The sequence below is a fragment of the Lathamus discolor genome, chromosome 1 (genome assembly GCF_037157495.1).
Source record: "Lathamus discolor isolate bLatDis1 chromosome 1, bLatDis1.hap1, whole genome shotgun sequence".
Classification (NCBI taxonomy): domain Eukaryota; kingdom Metazoa; phylum Chordata; class Aves; order Psittaciformes; family Psittacidae; genus Lathamus; species Lathamus discolor.
The window spans coordinates 38976076-38990187 of NC_088884.1; the positions used below are offsets into that span (position 1 = coordinate 38976076).

A 14112-nucleotide genomic window follows, 5' to 3' on the forward strand; every position below is an offset into this window, starting at 1 on the left:
TTTTTTGATCAAATCCATACTCATAATACAAAATTGGCATGTGGGTGGCTTGTGTTATGAAGAAAAATTTAATGAAGTAATTTCTTTTAGAAGACGTGAACGATCCAGAGAGAGGGACCACAGTAGGTCACGAGAAAAAAGTAGGCGCCACAAATCACGTAGTAGAGATCGCCATGATGACTATTACCGGGAAAGAAGCCGTGAAAGAGAGAGGCATCGTGATCGTGACAGAGATCGTGACAGAGAACGAGACAGAGAGAGAGAATATCGTCATCGTTAAAGAAGGTGAGCATTGGTTTCATGTTTTTCAACTTTACTGTCTTAGTAAAAGTAACTGCTTTGGGTTTGGGATTGTTTACACCATTAATGTCTGCATTTAAGTGGTCCTGCAGTATGTACTGAATCACTTTCTTCTTGCAGCATCTGACATGAATGTAGGTAAGTAACAACAGGTAACTGGTCTTGGGAGGGAGGGAGTATTCGTGTGCTTCTCTTCTGCAGTTTGCATGCTCCCTTTTTAATTTTAGGTTGTATTAATGTTTGCAGTTTTTATGAAAGCAGTAAGCCAGACTAATATGTCTGCTCTTTTTGGAATCTTAGAAGATCGTATGAAATTTATGGTTCTATTTCTTACTAGAATTTTTAAATACTAAATTTGTATTTTAAAACCTCCTTGTATAAGGACTGCAGCTTTTAGCCCTTCATATGTCCCGTATTATTTCAGTTTAGGGAACATGTGTACATACAGCTGCTGTCCTTGCACGAGTATGGCAGTGGGCTCTTGGGGGGGGTTTGTTTGTTGGGTTTTGGTTTGGTTTCGGGTTGTTTTTTTTTCTTTCCCAGCGAGTTTTTCCCCAAATTCAGGAAATAACAGCCAGACTTTGCTCTTTATTCTATGAAATGTGACCTGCCAGTATCTTCTGTCTTCAAGCTAAATTCAGGTGTTATCTTTAAGATTTACACCCAGTTGTTCCCCACCACCCTGATTTTTCATTCCCCTCTGTGATAATAATTTTCTGAAGACTAGTTAACAAATGTATGACACAAGGATTGTTTCTTTTCTTGTTGTTCACAAACTAATGTGTTCTTTTATTTCATGTATCTGCATGCATCAACCCTCTAAATAGCTGCAAAGTAGCAGGTTTATTTCAGTGTACTGCTGAGAGCTTTAAAATACATAGAAATGTTCATCACATACATTGTACCATTTTGGAGATTGGAAATTCAAGCTACCCATGATTCCTTATATTTGACAATTGGAAAAAGCTATTAATTACTGTTAACTACCTATTAGTTTCTCTGCAGTGCTCTTGTCTTTTTTTAAAACTTCATGCTACATCTGCACTAAAATTGAAGCTTGCAGACTTGCCTGTCTGCCAAACTTCCATTTCTTACATTTGGCCTCTGATTTAGTTTTCAGATTTGCATGTGTTATTTATTCAGGGAAGCTTGTTTACAGAAGTTAGAGGAAAGTTTTCTAGAAATGACATAATATGTAGTATCTTCCTAAATGAAAATATAATTTTGTATTATTTAAATATCAGGTTTTTAGTCAGGCTTTTGCGTTACTGACTCCTCTGGGAAAGAACAAATTCTGATACTAAATGCTCCAGTCTTAAGTGGGTTGTTGTCTTGGGTTTATATACAAATAGGGGATACATGAAACAGTAACCAGCCTAAAGGAGGGCAGTCAAGGGCTTAAATAGGAAGGTGAAATGTGGCAGCTGAAATGAAGTTGGCAGTATATTTGTTAATGCCACTTTTTGTTATAGAAAATGGATTGGTAGAAATATTTCTGGAACTGCATAAAATAGAAACTGTGGTTCTTAATTGTGAAATATCAGAACGTAAAAACAGATATTTAACAGAAGTAATTATAGTGTCTTTTGTTGAACTGGGTTTTTACCTTTTACAATAAGCGAGTATTTGTGATGTTTGCAAACAGTTGTTGTTAACCATTGAGCTGGGTGATGGATGTATTTCCAGACTGTTTTCCTTCTGGTGGAGATGAGCAAGCCATACTAAAAATTGTTAATAACCTGGAATTTAAGATTATTTTTTTTTACCCATAGTATACTTGTATTAATCTAGCTTTCATTTTTGTGTGTTTAGTGTTGTGCATGTAGATGTGGCATTTGTTTGCCAAGTTACAGATTCCCTACCCTGTTACCCCAAGAAAATGTATCAAATAGCATTAGGTTGCATTTTATGATTTACAAAGCACAATTTTAAAATGAGACTGTGGCTTCAGTCTCAGTTTAGGTGGGACTTATATATGCAATATCCTTCAACTTTGTGTTCTGGGACTTGTCTTTCAGAGGGGTTACGTAGGTAAGATTCTCTTGTGCAAAGAAGAAAATAGGTCCTAGGAAGTTGATTTAAAGGGCAAATTTAGTATTCTGATCGTAAATGAAAGCATTTGGTTTTGGTTTTTTTTAAAGTTAAGTTGTAAACATTTTGTCTTGTTGCCGTCTTAATGAAGAAGGGCTTTATTGTAGTTTTTGGTTTTATGTATTTATACACACATACCCCAAAGAAATACAGTTATTTCCTGGTTTGTATGTTTCATTTTCACTAAGGTGTATGTTGCCATACATTTTTTGTTTTGTTCTTTACCTTGATTAATATTCATAATTGGATTTAACAGTCTCAGTCATTTAATAAATATCAGCAGAGCTGAAAAGAGTTACTCCCCATATTACTGTGTTTTGCCAGATAACATGAAGTTGCCTCTGTGCCTGCCCCTATGAATGGCACCTATACTCCTTACTGTGTACCTGTAGTCATAACTGTGATACTGTACTGGCATTTTTTTAAAGTTCAGAAGGATTTTAAAGGTCCATTGTGAACATTTTTGTATACAGTGAAATTCAGTTTGTGCTGTATTACATTTATAGAGGTGGGTTAAATTGGAATAACTTACTAAATGTGTTTATAATAATAAACTCTATTAAAAAGTCTAGATGTACCACAGCAGGTATTTACACTTCTGTTTGTACACTTCATGATTTAAAATCGTATTCTTGCAAGATTTTTGTGCCTTCACTTGAGTAAGGCTTTGTGTATGCTGACAATCCATTCCACAGAACTACTATATGCTGCATGTTTCCTTGAAACATCTTGCCTTTGCTTGTAGAAAGCCTGTAGGTATAAAAGAGAACTGGCTTTAACTCAAATAGCTAACCTGTATTAGTCAAGAATACTAAGAACCTGATAGGATGATATTTAGAAAGATTAACAGCAAAATTAATGTGTACAAACAGAATAGTAATGTAACTTCAGCATGAGTCCTGACTCCTTTTTTTTTTAGACAGATATTAATTTTTTGGGTTTTTTTTTTTTTTAGGGTTTTTTTTTTTTTTTTTTAGTTTAACTGATACTCAATGATGTATTTCTAGCTGATGCATTGTCCTAATCTTAATCTGTCTGAATTTCTATAACTGCTGAATGTTAAATTCTTCATTTTATGTTTTTGTTACTGGGTTGATTGATTATTTCCTATTTAAACTGGATTTGGACTGAATTGCAAAGACAAAACCAGAACATTGTAACAGTTGATATGTATGTAGACTGTGTACTCCATATTTCATGGTTTTCCTCTGATTTTTCTGCTCTCAAACCACTGTAAGCAAAACAATCTAAAGACCGAGGCTCATATGCTTTTTCAAAAACTGCTGTCAGCTCTCTCTGAAATAGTTCAAGCTTTGGAGAGGTCTAAGAAGTAATATGGTTGGTTGGTTGGTTCTTTTGTTTGCCGTCAGTAGGAGTTGAAATGGTACTGATTGTTTAAGTAATACTTCGCTTGTATAAGTAGGAACCGTCCTGTAACAGTGTGTTAACAACCACTTAAACAAGGATGAAATTAGCCTTTTTAAGAAACTTGTAAATTAACAGGAAAAGGCCTACTTTTGTAAGTTAGTTTAATAATAAGCTTCTGGTTAATAACAGAATTTTCAGTGAATCGTGCTAGCATTTTTCAAGACCTGGATATATTTACCTGTCTAGGATTATTTCCGACCTTCTTAGTATTAAGCTATTACGAATGTTATTCATCTCCTTTGTAAAATGCATATTTTTGAGGAAGCACATATGTGGGGCTGGCACTGTTCTATTGCATATAGAATTCCTCAGGGAAATAGTTCTTTGTGCAGCTGATTCAGTACCTGAAGTGCACCACAGAGTGAATGAGGCAAGCAGCACCACTGTTTCATGTGCTGCTTAAAAACTGTTTTAAGACTGTTCTGGTGCTTTACAGAAACATAGAGTTTGTTGCTTAAGCATCAGTGACTTCTCTCATTTTCTTGAGGGCAAGATAAGATGATTCGAAAACCTGAAAATATTATGCTATTTTCAAATGCATAACTGTAACTTTTTATGATTTTTTTTTCCATTACCATGTTGCTGTTATTTTGATACCTTCTGAGGTGTCTTTAGACACACGCATATATTTGTGTTCCCCATGTCCTGTGCTTTTTTTATTTTCATTTGTGAAATCTGTGGCTTTGACAAATCTGAGCTGTGTGAAAGTTCCCCAAGAAACTTTAAGGCTTTACAGCATTTGAAATGGAAATTATTTGCAAGTGAAAATGTTAGTTTGATGCAGTGTTCTCCAGAGATTTAAAAAAAAAAAATCATTTTCTTCCTTTTGCTCATTGTGGTTTGAGAACTAAGACTTGGTTTTATCCAAAAACAAAAAAGGAGAAAGATACATGATATATCTTCATTTTTATGTTTTCCTGTGGCAGCCTGATCTACCTTTCTGTGTCTTCCTCATATATTAATGTGAAAGATATTGCTAATAATTCACATCTTTTCAATTTGTAAACCAAAGATTGAGTTTTCTGAACATACCTCTCTTCATCCGTTATTCTTGGTGAATAGATGGGCTAGGATAATAGGAGAAAGACATACTATAAATGAAATTATTTGGGGAGCATTCTTTTTTTTCCAATGTAAATTATTTATAAAATCAGGAAGTTATTCTGGTGTCAATCTTATACACTAAGATTGAACAAAGATACCAGGTAAGTACACTAATAATAGGGGAAAAAATATGCAACTAATGGAACAAGGTACTAGTGGTGGCAAAATAGTCTGTACATGTATGGTGAACAGAATCACATCTGTATCTCAGCTTACATGCAGAAAAACAAACATAGAGTCAAGCTGGAAATTGCTTCTTTCTCACTGTATTATAGCTAAAGCATCACAGTATTTGGAGGTTTGTGATGTTATGCAATATAGGTTAAGCTAAAACAAATTTTGGCTTTCAAGCTGATACTATTTTCTGTGGGATTTTTGTTTTGTGTATTTTTCTTTGTGTATAGAATAAAATAAAATGAAGAATTACATGAAGTAATTCTTAGGACATATTAGGATATAGTCACATGTGTATCATGCATTTTACTGAAATGTGAATATGTTGGGAGATTGAAATTCAGTCTCTGAAAATATCAGAAATTACACTATAACAAAACTTGACAGGTGTATGCACATACAGCTTTAAAGTACTGTATATTTTTACACCTCTGAAAGCTGTTTAAAGCTTTTTTTATGCTTATTTGGATAATTGGGATTAAAGGGAAACAGTAGAGTTGCTACTGCAAGATGCTTCGCATATATAAGAAACCTGTTGGATTTTGTTGTAAGAGTCTGTCTTTTTGGGGGGGAAGTTGCTCAAGTTGCATCTTGCATAAATACAAAAATGTTTGATCACTTAAGTTCGGGGCTTTAATTTGTGCAATGTTCTGGCATAAACTAACTTTTAAATGAGAAAATAACTATTAAACAGATAAGTCTGAAATTTGGGCTTTATTCATAGAAATGCTGAGAAACTGATTCTGTACGGTGTTAAATTGTACAAACGTTAACTCATGCTTGGGACTGATAGCTTATGTGAGCCTAGTCAGATGGAAAGGCAGTTGGAAAACAGCATTGCCAAGAAGTACTGACTAGAGATTTAACTTTTTTTATTAAAGTTGTTTCTTACTTCAGTATTCCACTTGCTTGTAGAATACTGAAAAGGGTTGATCATAAAGGTATAATCCATACAGATCTATTTCTTCCTTTTGGAACCACAAATGTTTCCAGTTTTGCCAAGATATAGTGGCAGAATACTTTGGAACCAAAACGTACACCACCTTGGATTTTAGTTGGTCATGTTGTTTAAATTAAGGTTCAGTGTGGTGCTGATCATTTTAGGAGCCCTATCATTAAAAGTATTAATCCTAAATCCAGTTTATCATTCATTCTTTAAAGTTCCTGTAGTTCCATAACTACCCTTACAAATCTAGGTAATTCTTCCCAGGAACTGTATCTTTCTTATGCTAGCATTATAAATCATAGATATGATGCTTTGGATCTGCTAACTGTTGCCGTAGAAATTATAAAGATCCGTAATTCTTGCCACAGGAATTGTATGATGAGAGCAGCAAATTCTGATACGCAGTCTCACAGCTGTCATATACTTACTTTCTCCAGTAAAAAACAGATTCTCCCCTCTGTGCTAACTTAGCTTGTAACTCTGAAAACATCTTGTGGAGGCAGCACTTTGTCACTTTGCTACTAATTATTTTCAAAAGTATGTAACACCTGTGGAAATTTTGGTCTTTTGGGGAAGGATCTTCCCCAAAAGTAGTTACTGGTTGATACATTTGGGACTTGAGAATAAAGTCTGTGAATAAGAAAGGAAATTCGAGTCGCTGATTTGGATTAATTTGCGTGCATACTTGTAGCATATAGAGCCTACCTGGTTATACATTGGTTTTCAAAGTTATAATTATCGGTCACTTTGAGGAGAGGAAGAAGAAATGTGACAATTGTTCCTGCAAAAATAGAGTACTTTGTTTTCCTGACTGCTTTAAAATTACTATACTAGTAGAAGAATATTTGACAGCTGTGACTGGTGCATGTTCATGAAATTGCTCCTCTAAATGTCTTGGTTCTCAAATGAACAGTTGAATGTGTTGGTTTTTTGAACAATTTGATTTAAATTATTTTGAAAATATTGAATGTTGAGATTGTGGATTATTAATGAAATGAAGATAGGTAATTGTTTTGTAATGGAATTCAACTGAAATCCAGTGTATGGAATTATACCATCCCAGGTATCTTGTGAACTCTTGAAGTCATTAACTCTGAATAGTGCGGTTCCTTAATTTGCCAAAATAGATGAGATTAGGATGTAGGGCATGGAGTTTTTCCTAGGGCAAGTAAGTGAGGAAACCTGCAAATCTATACTGTATTATTTGAAAAGTGGGTTCTTGTGATTAAACTGCGAGTGTGTATTTTTAGATGTGAAGCCCATCCTGCTTGCCACTAGTCTGAACATTTTCAAGTAGAGGTATCAGCATCTGTGCACTTTTAAATGTTACTGAGCTGTGAGCCATCCACTTCATTATACAACCAGTGCATTATTTAAATGTCAAATCATCTTAAAACTTCTGTAAGTGGGCAGGTAAAAATGTAAAGCTCTAGTTGTGGTAAAACTACCTTACGTGCTTGTTCGTTTACTCGCAGAATGCATACTTTAGGAAATGTTCTATATAAATGTTTCTATCAGTCACAGGAGCGGTAGCTATTTCTCCCTTTATCATTCGATTCTTCAGCTGTGAAATTTATCTTCTTTCAACTTTGTACAACAATATTGATTTTCTTTTTAACTATTGTATTAGAAAACGGTTTTATGCACAAACAAGTAGCTACTGCTTCTGGGTATTTTGTGTTAGTTTACATTCTGGTGAAGTAGATGCACGACTTGTGTATGTATAGATAAGCCAACAATTTTCTGTGTATTATGAAGACTAGCAAAATCTACATCACAAATTTTGACACATTACAGCTGAAGGAAGAGGAACAGCATGCAAGACAAGATACATTCTTCAAGGAAAGATGCTTGTCCAGCAGTTTGCTTCATGTGATTGAACTGAGCCTGTAAGGATTCATGGATAAAATGAACAGGAATAGATCTGAATAAAGCAAATCTGCATACATGGTAACCAGTAGCTCTTTTACTTTCTTATGTTGCTTAACTGTTTTATTTGAGGGAAACCTGTGTGATTTAAACCTTATAGCTTTTGCAACTTTATTACTGGTTATATACTTTTGGCAATTATAATGTGCAAGCAATTGGAAAAAGTCAAGTAAATGCTTGTTTTTATAGTAGTTTGTTCATGTTAAACTGTTCATATGATAATGTCTGTACACAGCACCACTGATTACAGTAGATGTAGTGTTGTAATAAACTGTTTAATGGGGCTGATGTGTAAAGCTGTTCAAGTTATTTGATGTTTACACCTCAGGGAAAGTCTTGTGTTCAGCAATATTTAAAGATAATGTTACAATTAAAACGTTGATGCTGTTTTTAAAAACATTGCAATAGTTCTTGCATATGCCTCCACCTAATCTTGCATTCAGTGAGTTAAACATACTAATGTTGCTCTCACACATTCAGTTTTGATATGAAAATAGGTGGTTACATAAAACCTGCAAAGCTATTTTTGCTTTCTAGCAGTGTTTACCTAGGTGGCTTGTGAATTTGCTGATTAACATATAAAACTGTAAAAACTGCAGCTCTTTGTGGCCTGTTTTGAGGAGAGGTGGTCCCAGGTCTGTGAATTTCTGTCATACAGCCTTGATCCTGATTGACACTACAGTTAATATAGACTTAAACTGTTCACGTGAACTTAAACTGTCCATAATAAGGGGTGGAAAGGTTAGGTTTAAAAAACAAAACCAAACCCTGCAGTTGTTTACAGTTTTATAGTAATAGTGCTTGCGTTTGTTCCCTGTCCACCCCCAAGGCTGTAGCAGTCTGTACATAGTTGTATATTAGAAATGTGCCAGAAGAAACAAGATGCTTCCATTTTTTCAGACTTTATGGGTTTGGCATTTTCTTAATACTTTGGGGTTTATTCACACATGCATATACAAGAGAAGGTACACTTGTATGTCCTTGTTAAGTGAAGTGATGGGCAATATTTAAATGTCTTAGCAAAAAGTGGTGCTAATGACATCTGTCAGATGAGGTTTTGTAAATTTACCTAAAAACAAATTACTGGAGCTCACAGTGAAAGTTGATTTCAAATTTAAAAATTGGTTTGAAATTAAATTGTGACATGCAAGCAAATAGAAAGTTCCTGTAAGTTTCAAAAACTTAGTTTCTGGCAGCCTTGCACAAAGGCTTACTTGTAGTCTATTCTAAATCGTTATGCGGCAGATTTATTCTTGCAGTTTTCTCTTACTCAAATAGCTGCACTTGATGTTTTAAGTTAAGTTTCAAGACCTCAGATGGCTTTAAGAGGCAACTCTTAGACAACTCTTGATCTCTTTTTTTTACCAATTTTGAAGATTTTTATAGCTGACCTAAGATGTTAACCCTGTTCAGGAAAGCACTCGAATCAGTTTGGTTTTCCAGAGCATTTAAAGTGTGTGCTTATATTCCATAGACTTCAAGGAATATAAACATATGCTTTAAGTACCTTCTTTGCATACATCAGTGATTTTTATGCTTTACTGAGTTGGGACCAGTAGCCTGTGCAACTGTGGAGGTTTTGCATAAGTCTAAAATGTTCTAATATTTTTGTCACCTATCGCTCAGCCAGGTTTCCTGCAGCCAGGTTGATGCTGTTGGACTTGGCTACAGCTTCAGACTCTTCCCCCCATTTCCCCCCCCCCTAAATTGTGTACCTCAGTTCCTCATGCATGGGATCACTGGTGTTTATTGAACTATTTGCTACTGAGAAGATACTTGACATGTTTAATCCTGTTTGGAAATGAAAACTGCCTTTTAAAATTTTGTAAAACTGAAAGTTGTATCAAACAAGTCATGACTCATTTCCTGCTTTTTGTGAATAGGTCTTGGTTACAAACAGTACTGTTGTAACTTTTTTTTTCTTTACTTAAAAACATTGTTTACTGCTATGTGTAATAAGTTTAAGGAAGAAATAACCTGCCTGTAGCTGGTACATGGGGAATAGCTAATACTGGAGAGGCAGCAGGTAAGTAATGTTCCATTGCATAGATATATTAAATCTTAAAATAAAAAAGTAAATGTACAAGCATTTTATGCAGGAACTAATATTTTACTCCATATTGAAATAGATTTAAGGAGTCTGTTACTCGTTTTACACAGTGTCATTTCTCACTCGCATATAGATTTCCATTGCTGGCAGTGGAAATGGCAGGGAGGGAGTAGCAGGGGGGAAAGAACGTAAGTTAAACTGAGTGATCGTTGTGACTTGAAAGATGAGATCCCCATATTAAGCCGCTTATTTCTGCCTGTTCTGAATATTTAGATTTAACTGATAAATTTACTATGTTGCAATTTAGATAATACTCTCTTGGTATTGTGAGTTTCATTTGTTAGGATTTTTTTAATGAATCAAAAAATGTACAGAAAAAAATCCAAAGACCCTGATAGACACCAAAAAGGAATATGCCTAATGCACATCATGTATAACTGGATCTGTAGGAAAATTTTTGCTGGGTTTTGATTTACTAAATGTTGCCTGCGATTTCCTGTGCATGATCAGGAGATAGCAGTTTGGTAACTTACGGGCTGGTGATGATGCCGTGATGGCTACTGCTATGCTCTTTGATATTTGTTCAGTGGTGTTTCACCTCTTTTTTTGCTGATGAAAGGACAAAGTAGTCTGAGGAAATACTGTGTTTCTTTCAAATACTGATTTTTGTAAGTAATGTTGAAAATACTATCTTAAGGCTGTGTCCTTTACCTTGAAAGACAAAACCAACGAGTAGTGACTTAGGGGTGGCAGTGCTTTAGCAGCAGAAACTGTTTTTCTGGAGGGTTTTTTTTTTGTTTGTTTGTTTAGTGGTTTTTTTAGAAATAGAGGGTTGGGTTTTGTTTTTTTTTAAGTAAGGTTTCTACTGGAGTATGTGTTTTGACAGGTCAAAAATACTTCTTCAGAAGGACAACACACCAGTTTGGAAACTGTACAGGCTTTTTTGCCCGAATTCCCTTTTTGCTTTCTGTGCCAATAATTTCAGTTCTGATTTGCATTTTGAAAAACATGTGTCAGAACTTCTTTGACATTATATTTACAGTGTGGCTTATAAGCTTGGATAGCTGTTGGTTTTGTTACAAGAAAGATACCTTACTAAATTTAGGCATTAGCTTGAAATTCTCATTTCTTTAAAGGAGTGAGTGCTTTCTGGTTTTGTTCCTTTGAAATTGGTGAGGCTTAGTTTTTCTAACTGTATTTTTTTTTTTTACCTGATTGTTTAGTTGCCTATTCAAACCCTTGTAAATGTTTTTGTAGTTCTATGTGGATAATTGGAGATTTACATGTTGTACATACTTGTCATCTGTGTTTCTAGTAAAAATACATGGCATTCTTTATAGAAATACCTAATTCCTGATTTCCTTTTCTTATCCACTTGCTCTCTCTGTACAGGTTAAACAGACTTTACTCCTATTTTTATTTATAGAATTTTATACGTAGACTCTTAACATTACCATTGGTTCTTGTGTAAATTGAGATACAGCCTTAAAATTTCTAGCATAATGCTCATTAAGATGCTGTTAGTCATGTAGATTCAAATATAAAATGTGCATGTTTAAGACTGGTACTCTTCAGAGATCCAAGACACTAAATTGCTTCTGCTTTAAAATGGAAGCCTTTCAAAATCTTCTGTAAGGAAGGCACAGGTCAGTGTGCATATACTTAAAGTAAATTCTTTGCAAAATAAGTATTTTCATGTAGGAAAGAAGCAACATTGATTTGCTCAGAATTTATATTTTGGTAATTGACTGCACAGGTCTTAAACATAGTAGTTGCAGCGTGCTCATTAGTCGTGATGGTTGTGCAGAAATACTGTCTGTTACAACTATGATGCCTTGCAGTTAATGTTGCAGGCAGGCATGGGGTGGGTGGAGGTGGTGTGGTGCTTTGGGGGTTTTCTTTGGTTGCTTTTCCTCCCCTCACTCACCTGCCCTACCACAGCCCCCCCAAACTGAGATCTGACATGTACTTTTAGATTCACTTTGGCTTTAGAGGACAAATTACTAAGGAGTATTTTGGAGCATGGAAGTTCCTCAATTTGATGTTCTCATGGGATTTTTTTTTTTCCATGTTGGACAAATATGATAAATCATCTCATTCTATTTGCGCATTATGCACTCATTAGTTCTTGAATTCTTTCTGGAGCCCCAGTGATTGCAGTGGGTTCTAGGTACTGGTATGACCTATGCCTGTGCTTAAGTATTTTAAACCTTCTTTGGAGATAAATTAGTTTTAGTAAAGTCTCTTGAAAATATTAAACATTATACCTTTGATCCCAATAAAATGGAGCATTTAAGTTGTAAAAATTCCCATCTATTCATACCATGTAATGTGATTTTTTTTTTTCATGACTTAGTGCTAACACTTTGGAATATATTCAAGTAATAAGACTTTGGCTTCACCCTCTTGTATATTGTATTTTGTAATAGAAAATATTTTAAACTGTGCATATTACTATTACATTATGAAACAGACATTCCCTTGATCTTCAAGTGTAAGAAAATGAGGAATGTGTGTGCTTTTATAAATACAAGTGATTGCAAATTCAGTTTCCTTACTACTGCAGGCATCCTTTTTTAAACGTAAAAGCAAATATATATTAAAAGAAAAAAAAAGAAAAAAAAAAGCTCCAAGTGTTTTAAAGGTGAAATACATTCCTGTTTGGTAAACCTAAATGTTTTTATGACTGTTGCCAGCACTGCTGAATTTCTAAACAAAAGGCTGTATTGTCTTCCTGAATGAATTGTACCATTCATTCCATTTCCCGGTTCCCATTTTGCACAAGGATGTCTTGAGTAAGCTATTCAAGAAATGGTTTTGAAATACAGGAGGGGGGCTTGTCTAAGTTGGAATGCAGAACGTAAGGAAATGGATGCCTGTCAGAATGCCTGACTCCAAAGGATTTTTATATATATATATATATACATATATATACATATATGTATATATATATATATTTTATGAAACAGTTTCCTGATACTGGCAGGCCAAAGAGTCTGTTGGATACTTGAGTTTCTGGAGACCTGTGTTTCTCAACAAGGTAAGATGGTATCCTGGCAAATGTGGATTTTAATACATTTTCAGCAGAGGTACTTAGTTAATAAGTTTAGGGATCATTTCATCTTTTTTAGATGTTATACTTGAAATATTGCACAACTTTTAGCTTTCATGGGTTTCTTTTTTTTTCAGCCTTTAGGAGACTGTTAAGCAATTTGCTGTCCAACTTTTGTGTTGGTCTTAAGCTGCAATAGTAGTTTACCTTGTATTGAAGAAATAAAGACCTTTTTTTATTAAAAATACTTTGTCTGTCTTCATTCCAGCTTGTTTGATATCTTCACAGTGTTCATGATTGTCAGTCTTTTCAGATTTTTCAGATGTTTAAACTTACAGCAGGGACATTCTAATGTTACAGCTAGATTCTGTGCTGTGATTGTTTCTGAATCTAGAAGTAGTTTTGTTCATATTAGCTCGTGTCCTCATCTGGTCTTTAAAGACTTTTTGTAGACTTTAAAATTAGTGATAAGTGCAGATGTTCTTGTTTGTTTGCTTGCCAGTGACGGTAAAACTTTCTATTTTAATCTGGCTTCCTGAGTTGACTAAACCTGGCAAACATTAATCATTACAAAGCATGTGTGTCTTAAACAGCAGTGCTAAAGCAGCTCTATGGCAGATTGAACTGTTGTCAGCTCATCTCACATGACAGTTGGTCTGGTACCAATGACAGTATCCACCCTATACTGGTTTTGAAACTACTTTGGGCACTGGGGTTTCATGGGCAACTGTTTTAGTCTGCTGCTAAATCAGATCATTGTATTACATAGAACAGAATCTCAGAATGGTTTAGATTGGGAGGGACATTAAAGCTCATCCAGTTCCAACCCCCTTGCCACAGACAGGGACACCTTCCACCAGGCCAGGTTGCTCCAAGCCCCATCCAGCTGGGCTTGAACATTGCCAGGGATGGGGCATCCACAGCTTCTCTGGGCAAATACAAAAAAAAATATCTGTCTTTTATATACAGAAAGTCATTAGCATTGTCTTACTGTGCCCTGCTACTGGCAAACTCTTTGTAATACTTGTTGAAATTGAT

General features: G+C 34.9%; 1 protein-coding gene across 4 annotated transcripts in view; it reads left to right on the forward strand.

Moving 5' to 3' along the window:
• Positions 1-9872, forward strand: part of CPSF6 (cleavage and polyadenylation specific factor 6) — a 31719-nt gene extending 21847 nt beyond the window's left edge. For 2 of the 4 annotated variants that reach the window (XM_065668704.1, XM_065668720.1), the window contains 2 exons: positions 91-285; positions 7841-9872. In XM_065668704.1, the coding sequence (XP_065524776.1) occupies positions 91-280 (190 nt within the window). In that variant the 3' untranslated portion in view covers positions 281-285; positions 7841-9872. The remainder of the gene's footprint in view (positions 1-90; positions 286-7840) is intronic. The other 2 variants (XM_065668712.1, XM_065668730.1) reach the window with 1 other exon arrangement.
• The last annotated feature ends 4240 nt before the right edge of the window (positions 9873-14112 follow it).